The sequence below is a fragment of the Aulonocara stuartgranti genome, assembly GCF_965226115.1.
Source record: "Aulonocara stuartgranti genome assembly, chromosome: 12".
In the NCBI taxonomy this organism is placed as follows: domain Eukaryota; kingdom Metazoa; phylum Chordata; class Actinopteri; order Cichliformes; family Cichlidae; genus Aulonocara; species Aulonocara stuartgranti.
The window spans coordinates 24,542,236-24,561,524 of NC_138948.1; the positions used below are offsets into that span (position 1 = coordinate 24,542,236).

Sequence of the window (19,289 nt, forward strand, 5' to 3'; positions counted from 1 at the left end):
TGGCACAGTTCCTATTGAACTAAAAAAATGTGAGTGTATGTTTATCTCTGTCTGTTATTTCTGTTTTTTTCTTACCAGGTTCTAATTTTTTTGTTGATGCACTCACTATTTGTCAGTGACAGCAGAGCGCACAGCGGCAGAGCCAAATATTTCTTCAGAGGAAAGCAAACATTGCAGTTTGATTAGGCACCATCTAAGTAATTACTTCTGTACATTTAATTACCAGTAAACATTAAGTTTTATAAAATTGCTGCTTATTGCCATAATTTATATAATTTTAGCCTGTCAGAAATGTACAAAACAACTGTTAACTATAACAAAAATGAAACTCACCATCCTGGAAGTCAGATTTGATAGAGCTGAAAAGCAACAGTCTGAGCAACAATTGACTGTTCCTTTTAAACACCTTTGGATGTAGATGTAGATGGGAAGATTCGTTACATACATGTGGAAGAGGTCAAAATGTCTCAAAAAGCAAACAACCAAAATTGGTGCTCGAGAAAGTCGTTTTTCTATTAGTTTGTACTCATTTTAAGAATTAGTTAAACAGTCAAATCAACAAATATTCAGATCTTCTTTATTTCTTTTAAATCTGAGAAATAACTTGATATGCCAAGTTTAAACAAACACAGTTTGCATGCAAGCGTACAAGCTTACTGGAAGTTACGGGCAGTAGGATAGACCACCCCTCCCTTGTGTTTAATTTCAAAGGTCAGGCAGCATTGATTTAGTTCTTTCTTCAAGGTAAATAGATATTCAGTTCTGATATCACATGATGAGTTGTCACTGTGCTTTACTATTACAGGTATGTTTTGTTTCCAGTGAGGGACTATCAAAATAAGACAGGAAGTAATTAAAACATGAAAACACTGAACACTTAGACAGAGACTTCACCACGCAACACGGAGGAGGCAAGAAAAGTGATAATTGAAGAGACGCACAGACATCTGCATGAACACAATTACAATACATTAGCCTAGACAAGAAAGGATAAACACTGAGGGAGGAATAAACTAAAGGAAGAGAACTAAATACACTAAATGTAAAACCCCAACCAAACCACAAAACAAAGAGATAATACAAATAAATAAAGCCTCGAAGTCCAACAACCTCTCCACACAGGGTCAGAGACCCAGAACCATGACACTGAGTACTCAGATTGGGTGAAAATGTCTTAATCCCATTTTCCGCATTATAGCAAGCTGACAGTGTAGCTTAATATGTGTTTGAATAAACTAACTGGGACTGAAGATAAACACCAAGAACAAATAAATCAGAGCTTCATGAGACATCTCATCTCATAGCTGAAGGGATGGTGTATTTGGTGACAGAGTGAGAGATCTCTGTCTTGGACTTTGGAGCTGGGGTGGAAATGGAAGTTGGGATAGCTGAGTCAAAAAAAGTGTCAGAGAGTTGTTGAAGAAGTGGGTATAAGACAAACTCAGACAGGCGATAGCAGTCATGACTAAATAAAAAGAATCACCACCAACATTTTTCTTTTAATAATTTCATTTAGTTGTTTTTGCATTCAGTGGTACTCACCAAAGACATATTTATGGATTTTTATTCAAGACTCTAAATATTGATTGAATCACTTTCCCGTTGCAGCAAAAATTGGGCATAGTTCTGTTGGGTTATCTCTCTTGTGCACTACATATTCACATCTCTTTGAGTCAAACACTGACACACAGTCGTCGGGGAACTGTCGTGGGGTGGCATACCTGTGACAATAAAGTAAAGTTAACACAGTTAACAGTGTATTATGTAAAGTCGAGATGACTAATGTTTTCCTCCACTTAAATAACAGTAATAAATGTACTTACGCAGCACAGCATCCTTGGCAAGTACAGTCCCAGCATTTACTGTTTCTCCATTTAGATCCCACTGCATGCCATGTCTCATCCATATCATCCTTACAATGGGTCATACCTATGAGTGAAAAAAAGATCATGAACATTTTTCAATGTTTATGTGTGTGCACAAAGAATATACTTTATGTCTTTCAGTATGTATTATTCCTTTTTTCTCACCATATGTCTGAAGCTTAACAAAGCACTGACTATTTGTCAGTGACAGCAGAGCGCACAGCAGCAGAGCCAGAGCCAAGTATTTCTTTGGGGGGAAAATTGCAGTTTGATTAGGCACCATCAAAGTACTTATGTATATTTAATTACCAGTAAACATCACACTTGATAATAATGTTGTCATTACTTTAGCCTGTCAAAATCAGCCGTTAACTGAGTTTCTTCTGAACTGGCAAAAATAAAACTCACCATTGTGGAAGTCTGATTTGTCAGATCTGAAGAGTTTTGAAGAGTGAATATTGTGTTTCTAATGCAGGGCGCTTTCCTTTTAACAACTGCATGTACAATGACCTTTGGAAGTAAACAACTGGTGGTTTTGCCATATAAATGTGACGTAAAGACAGCTTCAACTCAAATGTCAGTATTCTCTAATGATAAGTGGCTGTAAGCCGGTTGAATTTAGAGATAAAAGTAAGTCATACCTGTTGCAGTGGAACAATGAGATGTAGTCTGCAACTGAATATGGTAGTATAGCAAAATACAACACAAACAAAACAATTGAGATTCAGGGGGAAAAATATGTAATTCACGGTCTGTGAAGCAAAGGTTTATATCTAGGCTGCATTGGATATAGTTTGTCAATATTTCTAATCAGATGAAAAAAAATGTTAAATGAGCTGAAATACACCAAATCATTGTCCTGAAAGCCAAAGTGGAGAACTGTTGAAAGCTGAAAAGAAGAAGTTTTAAAGTTGGAAATAGCTGAACATCTTTAAATGTACATAAGAAAAAGCTGATTAATGACAAAAGAAAATTTAAAGTAACAAAAAAAATTCTGGATGAATACTGAAAGCTCATATTCTTTAGATCACTTGAGTGGAATTATGGATTTCAAATGTCTAAACTCAAGAATCTCTGCCTGTGGAACTGAAGGTTGAGATGCCTGAGCTGAAAAAGTGACTGAGAGTTGGTTTCATATGAATTCTTGTTCAAGAATCTAAAACGACTAACAGGCATTTTGAAAAATGGCACGAAAGTGATATGAAAGGCATCATTTATATGAAACACCCATCTTCAGACTTCCAGAACGCCATAAAAAACAAATCACTTCAATACTGCACTAAAAACTGGACACCGTATTGTTGGTTCGTCTTTCTTATGCACTACATATTCACATGCCTCTGGGTCAAACACTGACACACAGTCATCAGGGAACCGTTGTGGGGTGGCACACCTGTGATAACGCAAAAGACACACAGTTAACAGTGCATCATGTAAAGTCAAATATAATTGATTTTTCCATCTATTTAAATACCAGTAATTTAATGTGAACACTCAGGCACGGCAACATGCAAGTACAGTCCCAACAATTAGCTCTCCATCTAGATCCCACTGCATGCCAATTGTTATTGTCATCCTTACAATGGGTTGATAGATAGATAGATATTATTCTGGCACAGTTCCTATTGAACTAAAAAAATGTGAGTGTATGTTTATCTCTGTCTGTTATTTCTGTTTTTTTCTTACCAGGTTCTAATTTTTTTGTTGATGCACTCACTATTTGTCAGTGACAGCAGAGCGCACAGCGGCAGAGCCAAATATTTCTTCAGAGGAAAGCAAACATTGCAGTTTGATTAGGCACCATCTAAGTAATTACTTCTGTACATTTAATTACCAGTAAACATTAAGTTTTATAAAATTGCTGCTTATTGCCATAATTTATATAATTTTAGCCTGTCAGAAATGTACAAAACAACTGTTAACTATAACAAAAATGAAACTCACCATCCTGGAAGTCAGATTTGATAGAGCTGAAAAGCAACAGTCTGAGCAACAATTGACTGTTCCTTTTAAACACCTTTGGATGTAGATGTAGATGGGAAGATTCGCTACATACATGTGGAAGAGGTCAAAATGTCTCAAAAAGCAAACAACCAAAATTGGTGCTCGAGAAAGTCGTTTTTCTATTAGTTTGTACTCATTTTAAGAATTAGTTAAACAGTCAAATCAACAAATATTCAGATCTTCTTTATTTCTTTTAAATCTGAGAAATAACTTGATATGCCAAGTTTAAACAAACACAGTTTGCATGCAAGCGTACAAGCTTACTGGAAGTTACGGGCAGTAGGATAGACCACCCCTCCCTTGTGTTTAATTTCAAAGGTCAGGCAGCATTTTTTGGAAAATGATTTAGTTCTTTCTTCAAGGTAAATAGATATTCAGTTCTGATATCACATGATGAGTTGTCACTGTGCTTTACTATTACAGGTATGTTTTGTTTCCAGTGAGGGACTATCAAAATAAGACAGGAAGTAATTAAAACATGAAAACACTGAACACTTAGACAGAGACTTCACCACGCAACACGGAGGAGGCAAGAAAAGTGATAATTGAAGAGACGCACAGACATCTGCATGAACACAATTACAATACATTAGCCTAGACAAGAAAGGATAAACACTGAGGGAGGAATAAACTAAAGGAAGAGAACTAAATACACTAAATGTAAAACCCCAACCAAACCACAAAACAAAGAGATAATACAAATAAATAAAGCCTCGAAGTCCAACAACCTCTCCACACAGGGTCAGAGACCCAGAACCATGACACCGAGTACTCAGATTGGGTGAAAATGTCTTAATCCCATTTTCCGCATTATAGCAAGCTGACAGTGTAGCTTAATATGTGTTTGAATAAACTAACTGGGACTGAAGATAAACACCAAGAACAAATAAATCAGAGCTTCATGAGACATCTCATCTCATAGCTGAAGGGATGGTGTATTTGGTGACAGAGTGAGAGATCTCTGTCTTGGACTTTGGAGCTGGGGTGGAAATGGAAGTTGGGATAGCTGAGTCAAAAAAAGTGTCAGAGAGTTGTTGAAGAAGTGGGTATAAGACAAACTCAGACAGGCGATAGCAGTCATGACTAAATAAAAAGAATCACCACCAACATTTTTCTTTTAATAATTTCATTTAGTTGTTTTTGCATTCAGTGGTACTCACCAAAGACATATTTATGGATTTTTATTCAAGAGTCTAAATATTGATTGAATCACTTTCCCGTTGCAGCAAAAATTGGGCATAGTTCTGTTGGGTTATCTCTCTTGTGCACTACATATTCACATCTCTTTGAGTCAAACACTGACACACAGTCGTCGGGGAACTGTCGTGGGGTGGCATACCTGTGACAATAAAGTAAAGTTAACACAGTTAACAGTGTATTATGTAAAGTCGAGATGACTAATGTTTTCCTCCACTTAAATAACAGTAATAAATGTACTTACGCAGCACAGCATCCTTGGCAAGTACAGTCCCAGCATTTACTGTTTCTCCATTTAGATCCCACTGCATGCCATGTCTCATCCATATCATCCTTACAATGGGTCATACCTATGAGTGAAAAAAAGATCATGAACATTTTTCAATGTTTATGTGTGTGCACAAAGAATATACTTTATGTCTTTCAGTATGTATTATTCCTTTTTTCTCACCATATGTCTGAAGCTTAACAAAGCACTGGCTATTTGTCAGTGACAGCAGAGCGCACAGCAGCAGAGCCAGAGCCAAGTATTTCTTTGGGGGGAAAATTGCAGTTTGATTAGGCACCATCAAAGTACTTATGTATATTTAATTACCAGTAAACATCACACTTGATAATAATGTTGTCATTACTTTAGCCTGTCAAAATCAGCCGTTAACTGAGTTTCTTCTGAACTGGCAAAAATAAAACTCACCATTGTGGAAGTCTGATTTGTCAGTTCTGAAGAGTTTTGAAGAGTGAATATTGTGTTTCTAATGCAGGGCGCTTTCCTTTTAACAACTGCATGTACAATGACCTTTGGAAGTAAACAACTGGTGGTTTTGCCATATAAATGTGACGTAAAGACAGCTTCAACTCAAATGTCAGTATTCTCTAATGATAAGTGGCTGTAAGCCGGTTGAATTTAGAGATAAAAGTAAGTCATACCTGTTGCAGTGGAACAATGAGATGTAGTCTGCAACTGAATATGGTAGTATAGCAAAATACAACACAAACAAAACAATTGAGATTCAGGGGGAAAAATATGTAATTCACGGTCTGTGAAGCAAAGGTTTATATCTAGGCTGCATTGGATATAGTTTGTCAATATTTCTAATCAGATGAAAAAAAATGTTAAATGAGCTGAAATACACCAAATCATTGTCCTGAAAGCCAAAGTGGAGAACTGTTGAAAGCTGAAAAGAAGAAGTTTTAAAGTTGGAAATAGCTGAACATCTTTAAATGTACATAAGAAAAAGCTGATTAATGACAAAAGAAAATTTAAAGTAACAAAAAAAATTCTGGATGAATACTGAAAGCTCATATTCTTTAGATCACTTGAGTGGAATTATGGATTTCAAATGTCTAAACTCAAGAATCTCTGCCTGTGGAACTGAAGGTTGAGATGCCTGAGCTGAAAAAGTGACTGAGAGTTGGTTTCATATGAATTCTTGTTCAAGAATCTAAAACGACTAACAGGCATTTTGAAAAATGGCACGAAAGTGATATGAAAGGCATCATTTATATGAAACACCCATCTTCAGACTTCCAGAACGCCATAAAAAACAAATCACTTCAATACTGCACTAAAAACTGGACACCGTATTGTTGGTTCGTCTTTCTTATGCACTACATATTCACATGCCTCTGGGTCAAACACTGACACACAGTCATCAGGGAACCGTTGTGGGGTGGCACACCTGTGATAACGCAAAAGACACACAGTTAACAGTGCATCATGTAAAGTCAAATATAATTGATTTTTCCATCTATTTAAATACCAGTAATTTAATGTGAACACTCAGGCACGGCAACATGCAAGTACAGTCCCAACAATTAGCTCTCCATCTAGATCCCACTGCATGCCAATTGTTATTGTCATCCTTACAATGGGTTGATAGATAGATAGATATTATTCTGGCACAGTTCCTATTGAACTAAAAAAATGTGAGTGTATGTTTATCTCTGTCTGTTATTTCTGTTTTTTTCTTACCAGGTTCTAATTTTTTTGTTGATGCACTCACTATTTGTCAGTGACAGCAGAGCGCACAGCGGCAGAGCCAAATATTTCTTCAGAGGAAAGCAAACATTGCAGTTTGATTAGGCACCATCTAAGTAATTACTTCTGTACATTTAATTACCAGTAAACATTAAGTTTTATAAAATTGCTGCTTATTGCCATAATTTATATAATTTTAGCCTGTCAGAAATGTACAAAACAACTGTTAACTATAACAAAAATGAAACTCACCATCCTGGAAGTCAGATTTGATAGAGCTGAAAAGCAACAGTCTGAGCAACAATTGACTGTTCCTTTTAAACACCTTTGGATGTAGATGTAGATGGGAAGATTCGCTACATACATGTGGAAGAGGTCAAAATGTCTCAAAAAGCAAACAACCAAAATTGGTGCTCGAGAAAGTCGTTTTTCTATTAGTTTGTACTCATTTTAAGAATTAGTTAAACAGTCAAATCAACAAATATTCAGATCTTCTTTATTTCTTTTAAATCTGAGAAATAACTTGATATGCCAAGTTTAAACAAACACAGTTTGCATGCAAGCGTACAAGCTTACTGGAAGTTACGGGCAGTAGGATAGACCACCCCTCCCTTGTGTTTAATTTCAAAGGTCAGGCAGCATTTTTTGGAAAATGATTTAGTTCTTTCTTCAAGGTAAATAGATATTCAGTTCTGATATCACATGATGAGTTGTCACTGTGCTTTACTATTACAGGTATGTTTTGTTTCCAGTGAGGGACTATCAAAATAAGACAGGAAGTAATTAAAACATGAAAACACTGAACACTTAGACAGAGACTTCACCACACAACACGGAGGAGGCAAGAAAAGTGATAATTGAAGAGACGCACAGACATCTGCATGAACACAATTACAATACATTAGCCTAGACAAGAAAGGATAAACACTGAGGGAGGAATAAACTAAAGGAAGAGAACTAAATACACTAAATGTAAAACCCCAACCAAACCACAAAACAAAGAGATAATACAAATAAATAAAGCCTCGAAGTCCAACAACCTCTCCACACAGGGTCAGAGACCCAGAACCATGACACCGAGTACTCAGATTGGGTGAAAATGTCTTAATCCCATTTTCCGCATTATAGCAAGCTGACAGTGTAGCTTAATATGTGTTTGAATAAACTAACTGGGACTGAAGATAAACACCAAGAACAAATAAATCAGAGCTTCATGAGACATCTCATCTCATAGCTGAAGGGATGGTGTATTTGGTGACAGAGTGAGAGATCTCTGTCTTGGACTTTGGAGCTGGGGTGGAAATGGAAGTTGGGATAGCTGAGTCAAAAAAAGTGTCAGAGAGTTGTTGAAGAAGTGGGTATAAGACAAACTCAGACAGGCGATAGCAGTCATGACTAAATAAAAAGAATCACCACCAACATTTTTCTTTTAATAATTTCATTTAGTTGTTTTTGCATTCAGTGGTACTCACCAAAGACATATTTATGGATTTTTATTCAAGAGTCTAAATATTGATTGAATCACTTTCCCGTTGCAGCAAAAATTGGGCATAGTTCTGTTGGGTTATCTCTCTTGTGCACTACATATTCACATCTCTTTGAGTCAAACACTGACACACAGTCGTCGGGGAACTGTCGTGGGGTGGCATACCTGTGACAATAAAGTAAAGTTAACACAGTTAACAGTGTATTATGTAAAGTCGAGATGACTAATGTTTTCCTCCACTTAAATAACAGTAATAAATGTACTTACGCAGCACAGCATCCTTGGCAAGTACAGTCCCAGCATTTACTGTTTCTCCATTTAGATCCCACTGCATGCCATGTCTCATCCATATCATCCTTACAATGGGTCATACCTATGAGTGAAAAAAAGATCATGAACATTTTTCAATGTTTATGTGTGTGCACAAAGAATATACTTTATGTCTTTCAGTATGTATTATTCCTTTTTTCTCACCATATGTCTGAGGCTTAACAAAGCACTGACTATTTGTCAGTGACAGCAGAGCGCACAGCAGCAGAGCCAGAGCCAAGTATTTCTTTGGGGGGAAAATTGCAGTTTGATTAGGCACCATCAAAGTACTTATGTATATTTAATTACCAGTAAACATCACACTTGATAATAATGTTGTCATTACTTTAGCCTGTCAAAATCAGCCGTTAACTGAGTTTCTTCTGAACTGGCAAAAATAAAACTCACCATTGTGGAAGTCTGATTTGTCAGATCTGAAGAGTTTTGAAGAGTGAATATTGTGTTTCTAATGCAGGGCGCTTTCCTTTTAACAACTGCATGTACAATGACCTTTGGAAGTAAACAACTGGTGGTTTTGCCATATAAATGTGACGTAAAGACAGCTTCAACTCAAATGTCAGTATTCTCTAATGATAAGTGGCTGTAAGCCGGTTGAATTTAGAGATAAAAGTAAGTCATACCTGTTGCAGTGGAACAATGAGATGTAGTCTGCAACTGAATATGGTAGTATAGCAAAATACAACACAAACAAAACAATTGAGATTCAGGGGGAAAAATATGTAATTCACGGTCTGTGAAGCAAAGGTTTATATCTAGGCTGCATTGGATATAGTTTGTCAATATTTCTAATCAGATGAAAAAAAATGTTAAATGAGCTGAAATACACCAAATCATTGTCCTGAAAGCCAAAGTGCAGAACTGTTGAAAGCTGAAAAGAAGAAGTTTTAAAGTTGGAAATAGCTGAACATCTTTAAATGTACATAAGAAAAAGCTGATTAATGACAAAAGAAAATTTAAAGTAACAAAAAAAATTCTGGATGAATACTGAAAGCTCATATTCTTTAGATCACTTGAGTGGAATTATGGATTTCAAATGTCTAAACTCAAGAATCTCAAGTGAAGTTAAAGCTAACTGTTACCATCAATGTTGGTCCTTTGGTGTATTTGTAATGGCTTCCAATGTGACACAGACATCCAAAAGGTTGTGATTCAGTTGGGGTAAGTAAAAGTTAGTAGTGTGTAGGTAACATCTGTGCAGCTCACTGATGTTTTGGAGCCCACAAGGGGTCAGCATTCAGCAACAACGGCAACAGTCTTCGTGTCTTCATGCATAAGCCATTAGCAACATCTAATCTACTGTCACGGTAACTATCGCTTCAAGTTTGATGAATGAACTTTGTTTATGGAAATCAGAAATTGGTCTACACGGTCTTCACAGTTATGCAGATGTCACCTAAATGTGTTGCTAGTTTTACTTCTTCTCCTTAATGTTATCTTTCTTTCTTGTTGTTCACATGATCACATGTGACAGTAACTTTCTCTTTGCATCATGAAACCAAGATAAATTCTTTGCATGTGTCTTCAGCATTATTGGGTTTCTGCAGCTCCTGGTTTTCGTGTGTAATACGTTCCAGCACACAAGGAATCAGACACCATGAACTGATTCCACAATATTTGTGGTCTCTTTATAAAGGGTGAATTATATAAAGGCAGTCACTGATCACCACTAGATGGTGTGATAGGGCAGCAGACTCCAGTATTTGCTCTGCATTGTGTTCTTCGCATCATATTCTAGAAAGGAAGAGAGAGAGAGAGAGAGAGAGATGAAAAGAGTTAGACTTCTAGGGTTTGTGGATCTTTCTGCTGGATGGCCTTGCCCTTTACAAAAACAGCAAATATCAGTGGGAGGGTGCATGGGGCTCTTCTCATCTCTACATAATACTGTGTTGGAACCACTGATGAGAGGGTCCCAACAACAGTGAGCTCCATAGCACTCGTGCTTTGTCTCTCTCCTCTTCTTCACCCTCTGAGTTAAGCTCGCTGCTCTCTATTGGATCATTGCTTTTTACACTTCAAGGATCCGTGCAGAACTGAAAGAAGTTTCTGCAGGAGGATTAAAACTTTGAAAATAACCGATGCTGGTTTCCTTCATCATCTGATGTTTATGAGACTTTTGGTTTTTTTTCTGGAATAATGCCTTTGTGCTGGAAGAGAAGCTCCTGGTTGCCAGTGGTGTTTGGGACTGCGCTGGTCGTTCTTACTGCTGGTAATGCTGGACCGAATCAGGACAGGAGGCAACCTCAGTCATCCTCGTGCTTTGGAGGCTTTGATCTCTACTTTGTTTTGGATAAGTGAGTGAACTGACAGACATTACCTGATTTTCTATCGATAACTGAGTTCATAATTTTTTTTAAAAATCTAGGAAGAAGCGTTTGTTGACGAAACAATTTGGTGTCTGTCTTTGTTTCTACCTCCACTAAAGTTTCTTCCTACCCTGAAAACTTAAGACAGTTCTCTAGCTAAACATTTTATGCATTGTTATGAAATCATACTTATGCACGAAGTTTAAAATGCATATTTACTTTATGCATAAAAGAATTGTGCTTTTTGTGTCCCCTGCAGCAATAAAATCATGGTTTTGCCAAGTGTTTTTATGATGTCATCATCCCATTTGGTATCATTATGAGTCTGGCGTCATGCAATGCAGGAAAATGGGTTAATGATGCAATGTTTTCATTATTGTGATTGTTGCTCCATTTAACTGTCAGCTGCAGTCACAGTGCTGTGTTTGGTGTACATACGTACCTCATTAGCCAGTGAAAAGCTTGTCTTGATAATTATGTTTCTTCATATTCTCAGATTTTCAAATTCTGTGTATCTTAGGGAGTCATTGTGATAAAGTTATTTGGACACAGGTCATGATTTAGAATCCATTTCCCTGTTTATCTAAGCTCAGTTTGAGTTATCTTTGTTTTTCATTCAGCAGTGCAGCAAAGACAGCTGTACAAATCTGCAAAGTGGCACGAACCTCCCACAATAATCTATCACAATTACAGTTGACAGTCTTTTGGAGGGGGCATGTCGTGGACTCTTTTCATTTTGCAGGTTTCTGCAGGCAGCACATGATACATTGATAAGTTAAACCTGAATTTTGATGCTCTGCAAATTTAGAATTTTCCCAACTAATCCTTTTAGGGTAATAACTAATAATATTTAAGGTAAATCAGCACATAGCCTCTCTAGAACCGATGCTTAAATTGCTCAGGGAGTTGCCTTTGGACTATAGCAGAGTACTTACCTTCTGACATTTGTATTTTTAAATCCTGGTTTCAAACGACTTGTTTTTATTATAATATCACCACATGCCAAACTTCTTGGCCAACTAGGCCAAGAAAAAAAAGATCCAACTCATTAAACCACTCTTTTTTTATTTGGAGTTTTTAATTGGTGGATTTTTCTGTAGCTCCATTGTTTAGAGAGTCTCTACATGCAGAGGCAGAGAGAGATTTTCCAGTTGTCCTACAGTACTTCTCAGTGCCAAGTCCAGGCACATGCTGCTATTTCTTAGAGGAAAAATCAGGCACTTATGCAGGAGTGAGCAACTGTTTGCATTAGCCATGTTTCAAAGACACAGGTTTACAGGTGCACCCTGGCAGTATTTGTTGTCGGGCATTAGCTGTTCCTTTAAATTTCTGTCTCCTCTCCAGGTGGGACTTCACTTTGCCTCTTAGCTGCGATGTCCTCCACCTGCCCTCACTGTCTTCTCACAGTATCTGCCTGATCTCTCTTCTCCTCTTCTCTCTGCGCTGCCTTTCTCCACTTGGTCCAGATGTTCCAGTGTTTCAGCCTGTTGGCTCAGATGTTTGTGCTGGGACTTGTGTCATGGTGACAATGGAAAAATACGTGTGTTATGAAAACACAATTTCACTGAAAGCCGTGATAAAAATCAGCAGTGACACATTCAAAAGACATCTAGGCTCACAAAATGTCGGCGTTATCAGCCAAAAAAACTGTAGCTGTGTACTGATATTGATACAGATAACTGAATAATGAGATAACTATACAAAACAGCTTCTCTGCTAAATCATTTAATCCCTCCCTGATCTCCTGATTTTTATTTCCTGACAAGTAAGTAAAAACTGTGACAGTAAAGAGAGAACAAAGTTCAAGATGATTAAACAGAAACACTGATCAGCTGTTATTATGCAGCAGGGTTAACGAAGCCTTATTGTGAGTGTATTTTGATGACTGTAAGACTAAAGTAACTACAGGTGCACAAAGAGGATTTTAGAAATTTGAAGATCATTACTACTTCGTAGAGTAAGTTCACCAGGCTCTCCAAAGCATTTATTCTGCAGGCTCTTTCAAGTCAGCTGTTTTCTTTGTAAGCACTCCTTCCCCCCTGGGCACAGACACAAGGGCCCCCAATGTCAGGGGCGGTGGCTACAGAAAGAGACACAAATACAAACAGATGCACAGCTTCAAAAACATGACCGCAGTTACCCGAAAGAGACACAAACAACAGAAGAGAGACCACGAACCATAATTCACAGTGACATACAAAGATTAAAACAGACATAAAGTTAATTTTTTATGGAGACAAAACAACATACAAAAGACTCAAAAGACATGGTGGTATAATTTCAGGTGCTTTGGGGTCTTTTTAAGACTTGGTCTTGCACCTGTCTGAAAGTGCTAGGGTTTTTTTTTTTTGTTTTAAATTATTGCCTTGGGCTACTGCCAGAGGAGAGGTCATGTAGTTTAGATGCACAGCTGCGATTTTAAATAACACATCATCATATTAATTTGATCTTTTTCTTGTCAGATCTGGGAGCGTGCAGCATCACTGGACTGAAATCTATCACTTTGTTGAAAATTTAGCTCAGAAGTTCATAAGGTAAAGAAATAAAAGTGTTGTAACAAGAATCTGTGGGAAAGTTTGTAACAAGAAATGATGACAGATGAATGTTTTCTCCTGTCTTTTCTCCAGCCCACAGTTGCGGATGTCCTTCATTGTGTTCTCCACTGAGGGACAGATCTTAATGAGGCTCACAGAAGACAGGTGGGTGCAGCTCCTCCTCCACAAAAACAAAAACCAAAAACTGGTCCTAATCCTTTAATTTTCTGCCATCCAGCTGAAAGGAATGAGCGTAATACCAGATCTGGACTGAGGTCACATACAGTTATGCGCTTATGATTTTTATGACCAAGAAGAGATTCCAGACAGATACTTTCCTTTGCTCTGCAGAGTCTGCATAAATACTTAATCATGTGGTGTTTGACACGATGCGGACAGTTTATGTATCCAATCTTTTAATGTTTCAGTGTTTCCTGTAGATCTTACTCTACAAAAGGCTCATTTCCTGTCTGTCTGTGCAAAAGTGTCTCAGGCCAACACACACCAATACCATTCCAGTTTATTCATCTGTTACACATTGCTTGCATTTTCTCAAAATGCTGCCCTTATGGAAGCTATTATCCTGTCGCCACGCCCTAAAGTATCTGGTTTTTATGCAAAACCATGTTCAGAAATGAATCTGACAAAATAAATATTTCAGTTAGATTAGATATTCCCTTGTCTTCTGCGTGTCCGCTCAGGGAACGCATTCGCAAAGGACTGGAGGAGCTTGAGTTGGTTCGACCAGGAGGAGACACTTTCATGCATCTGGGCATCATGAGGGTGAGTGGACCTTCAAGCTGGCACCTCCTGCTTCAGCTGCAGCACAGTCACCGCGCAGTTCAGAGCACTAGATGACTGAAATGTTAGAGACACAAGGAGTTCCCTCATTCCTTGCATTCTACTGGGCTTACGCGTGTTTAATTGATCTTTTCTTTTATTGTTCGCAGGCCAGTGAGCAGATATACCACGGAAACATAGAAGGTGTGTTTTATTCCTCCTTATAGTGCGCTGCAGATTTTTCAAGTGTAATTTTTACCAAAACCTGTGAATGGATGAAAGTTTTGTCTGTTTCTGTGCTTTACTGAACTCAAATGGATGTTGCCGACTTTAGGGACAGGAGGTCAAAGGGGTCACAAGATAATTAGAGTCTGAGCAAAAAAACACTGTTATGTGATGCTCCCACATGAAATTGCCGTTTTTGTCCTTGTGTGTGTGTGTGCTTTAATGATGCTGTTACTGGTCCAGGCCTATAAACTAGTCACAATAAACAACTTGACAAAGAAGAACACAATTATTGCTGAGAGCTCAGGGGAAGAGGTAACCTTCAGTGTAAGCCTCGGAAAGAGCCAACAGTCGTGGCTTTAGTTATGGTTTACATTTGCTCGTTGACTTGAGGTCACCTTTAGGAGGCCTTTAGATGCATGTGATTTGATTTAGACTGAATGAGATATGCAATTACAACAATTAAGGTTTAGATCATGTAACTACAAACAGTGTTCTGTTAGCTCAGTCAAGGTGGGCGACGTTTTGGTAGCGCGTGCATGCGTTTGTGTCATTATGCCTGTAAACACGATAGCTTGGAAATTTTTGGATGAATTCTGATCAAACTTTGTGGGGATGTAGAGTGGGGTCATGTTAACGATACAACATACAGGCATATAGGGAATTATATATGGAGGATGCCAAATATCATGTTAGTTTGTATATCTGACTTTGTATATCTGAAGTATGTAGCTAGAGTATTTCATTTGCTAGGCCAGTAAAACTGCAGCAGGGGTGATTGTATTCTTTTTGCTCACAGGTTATCGCACTGCCAGTGTTATCATAGCTCTGACGGACGGAGAGTTACACGAAGATCTTTTCTTCTACGCTGAGAGGGAGGTGAGAGGAAAAAAATAGGTCACACGTGTTTCACAACCAGGTGAAATATGTAAACGATTAAACATATGTGGGACCAGATCAAACACTGCCATTCTGTACATCACCACTTTGATCCTCATCTTTTAGTCAGACAGCGGGGCCAGAGCATTCATACATCAGAGCTCGCATTCGCATCTGCTCTGGCCTCTAATAATTCAGCTGCTCCTCTGATCATTCAGACTTTGCAGGCGAAGGCGTGTGAAAGCCACAGGCTTTAATCAGCTTTTAGTTGCTTCAGACACATGTTGACATTGGGGATGGTGTTCCTGGAAATGTTCCTCCTGGAAGCTGTGGGAGGTCTTAGGTTGTTTCTCGATGTCAACACCAAAAACATATTAACTGGAAATTTGACTTATGTGTTCTGTCTGGTTTTGTGGCATCTGAGGGACGTTTCGAATGTTACATCATGCGTGATTAATATTATTAAGTGGAACTATGATGGTGCCTGGCTTCTTTTAAAGAGTTTTTCCAAGTGCCAGATAAAAACAAGCCTTTTTTGGGTTTGTTGTGGATGGTGTTGTGAAATGCAGAGGTGTAATTGAAGCCAGGTCTTCCTGTTTTTGCTGTAAATCTGTGTGTGTACTTGACAGGCCAACCGCTCCCGAAGTCTGGGTGCCTCAGTTTACTGCGTGGGGGTGAAGGACTTCAATGAGACACAGGTGTGTGTATGCTTTTAAGTTTTAGTCTGAACCTTACTGGCTTATGGCACCTGAACTTGAGAGAGAAATGGATAGCACTGCTGTAAAAATTTAAGCTCTGGAAATCCAAACCTTATTTTGAAAATCCTGAAACTAGCGTTTTTAAAGAGTTAAGTGCTTGACATCACATAAAGTCATAACTGTAAGTAATTTAAACCCCGTGTCACTGTCTCTGTTCATGGACAGCTGAAGCAAACATATTCAAGTGAGTTAAGTACTCCAGCAAAGACATGAAATATGTTTTAACTTATGCAGCTTTATCCAAAGGCTTGGTTTCCTAATCACTGCAACATGCCAAGTGAAGAGGACTTTCCCCCTGCCTCCTTTGTTTGTCGTTGAAGCTGTTTTATTTTAAGGAAGTTGTGTAATTATGTTATGCCACGGGACAATGTCTGAATGGAAATCTTGGATGAATAAGTGTGCCACTTGTCTCTTTTGATTACAGTAATTTGTTTTCTCTCTAGCTGGCAAACATTGCTGATAGTAAAGACCACGTCTTCCCTGTAAATGATGGATTTGAGGCTCTGCAAGGAGTCATCGATTCAGTAAGCATTTCAGTTCTACATGTTTACATCAGACAGACGCTCGGCATCCGTGTGACGTGTTATGATCAGGACTTTCAGACACAGGAAAAGTCAACGGAGATCTTCTTGCTTTAATAGGCTTTATATAATCTCTCCCTTGACCTCCCCTTTAATCCATAAACATGTTGATCAAATATCAGGAAACGAGTCCTTCTGGACAGAGACAGAATTCCAGGAAAACCTGCTGTGACTTTCCTTCTTTTGATTAGTGTGACTGATAAACACAAAGTATGTCCTGTATCTCTTAAGATTGACCTCAGTGTTTTCCATTTGAATGCTAGGATGAAAAATTTGAATTAGTTTGCTGTGAATGTGCTGATGTCACTGGGATATGGGATTTGTTGAGCAGAAATAAGGGCCAGACAGCTGAATTACATCTGGAGCAGATTAATGGCAAGTTGAAAGCAGCTACTTCTCACTCATGTGAAAGGGGCAGTTGATCATGAATCGTCCTCTTGATGTTCACGGTTAAAGAGAGTATGTTCCTGGAGAGTAGAGCTGGGCGATAGAACGATAACGATATGTATCGCGATATAACTTTTACTCGATAGAGAAATTAAGCTATCGCGATAGACCTCGCCGCTCTTGTCCTCAAAAAAAAAAAAAAAAAAGGTCAGCCAATCCAAATTAAGTAGCGCAGAGCCGCAGCGTCACGGCCGCAGCGTCACGTCGCGTGACTTGTTACGTACAGCACAAGTGCCAAGCCGCACGTGTGTTTGTTTGGGAAGCAGCCAGCGGGTAATGGAGCCAGCGCGTAATGGAGGAAATGAGTGTGCCGACTAGAAAAATCAACCGAGCGTGACCGAAGAGAAAACAGATGATGGTTCCAATGCCGGAGAGATTGTCAAACGGAAGAGCCATAGAAGTTCCGTAGTGTGAAGGTATTTCGGCTATTTCAAGTCTGACAAAAATAGAGTAGCGTGCACTGTAAATTGTGCCGAAAGCAAGTCTGGAAATACAATAAACTGGTGCATGCGTCACACTGTGCGCCACGTTATTGTTTCGGTGAAATGAATTTCTACAAGACTGTTACTGTTAATTCTACTCTCTGCAGTGTTTAAATGCTTACATACACACACAGTTACTGTCCGTCCACACTTACGACTCGGTTCTGCTTCTATGCCCCAGCTTTGTTTACTTTTTCCCACCGAGGCTTCTAGACTTCTGATTGGCCAACATTTCTGCACGGTTAGGAATCTAGCGCCACCTGCTGCTTTGGCATGTTCATAGCAGCGTTTTCCTTCATTTCTGCCTTTATGTGTGGACGGGATTATTTTTTAAAATGAAAATGGAAAATCTCCGTTTTCAAAAATACCCGTGTACGTGTGGACGTAGCCTCGGTCTCTGACTGGAAGCGCTAATTCGTCATTCGGCTTTTGTCAGACTAAAGTAACTGTTAAAACTGTTTGAAAAGCTCAGCTATACAACAAGGAGAGATTGAGAATTTCCTTTTAGTTCTCAGTTTATTTGATATTGACAAAAGTTAGTCAGTTTTGTCTGTTCTTCTGTAAAACAAACTAAGATTTATTTTTAGAATTAATATTTTGTTTCTAAGTGGAATTGACAATTTAGTCTGTTTCGTTTGTCCTATTTTGAAACTTAAACGCTTTAGCGGCTGCCTTTTGTGTAGTTTGCAATATTTGCCTTTATTTATCTGAAAAAGTCTCATGTTCCTTAAGTACATCTACCCTGTTGAACTTATTATGGGAAATAAATATTTAAATAAAAACAAGCTGCTGATTATTTAAGATAAGATAAGATAAGATAGAACTTTATTAATCCCTCGGGTGGGTTCCTCTGGGAAATTCGATTTCCAAAAAAGCACAGCACCGACAGAAGTTACAGAGTTATACACACACACATATATATAAATACAGAGACAATATAAATAAAATATACGAAGGGGATAAATAGAATAAATAGGAATAAAAATAAAAATACAAGTGAATTGCACATTTCAAGTATTGAGTCTATTGCACCGTTGACTATTTACAAAAGTATTGCACAAAAGGTATTGTACAGTGAGGTGAAGAGGCACTACAGCTTAGTTGTTCCCTCCTTTGTCCTCCTGTTTCCCCTCCCTCTCCCCTCCAGAGAGGAGTTAAACAGTCTGATGGCGTGTGGGACAAAGGAGTTTTTAAGTCTGTTAGTTCTTGTCTTTGGGAGAAGCAACCTGTCACTGAACAGACTCTTCTGATTGTTTATGGCCGTGTACAGAGGATGCCTGGCATTGTCCATAATGTCCATCAGTTTCTTTAATGTCCTTTTCTCTGCCACTGTCACCAGAGTGTCCAGCTTCATGCCGACCACAGAGCTAGCCCTCCTGATCAGTTTCTCCAGCCTGGATGAGTCCTTCTTTGCTGTGCTGCTCCCCCAGCACACCACAG

The 19,289-nt window shown here is 38.4% G+C and overlaps 1 protein-coding gene across 1 annotated transcript in view; it reads left to right on the forward strand.

Moving 5' to 3' along the window:
* Positions 1-10,622: 10,622 nt before the first annotated feature.
* antxr1a (ANTXR cell adhesion molecule 1a) overlaps positions 10,623-19,289 on the forward strand; it is a 30,473-nt gene continuing 21,806 nt past the window's right edge. Inside the window, exons 1-8 of the mRNA XM_082556153.1 lie at positions 10,623-11,151; positions 13,626-13,697; positions 13,791-13,862; positions 14,399-14,480; positions 14,648-14,681; positions 15,502-15,581; positions 16,211-16,279; positions 16,783-16,863. Of these exons, the coding sequence (XP_082412279.1) occupies positions 10,994-11,151; positions 13,626-13,697; positions 13,791-13,862; positions 14,399-14,480; positions 14,648-14,681; positions 15,502-15,581; positions 16,211-16,279; positions 16,783-16,863 (648 nt within the window). The 5' untranslated portion in view covers positions 10,623-10,993. The remainder of the gene's footprint in view (positions 11,152-13,625; positions 13,698-13,790; positions 13,863-14,398; positions 14,481-14,647; positions 14,682-15,501; positions 15,582-16,210; positions 16,280-16,782; positions 16,864-19,289) is intronic.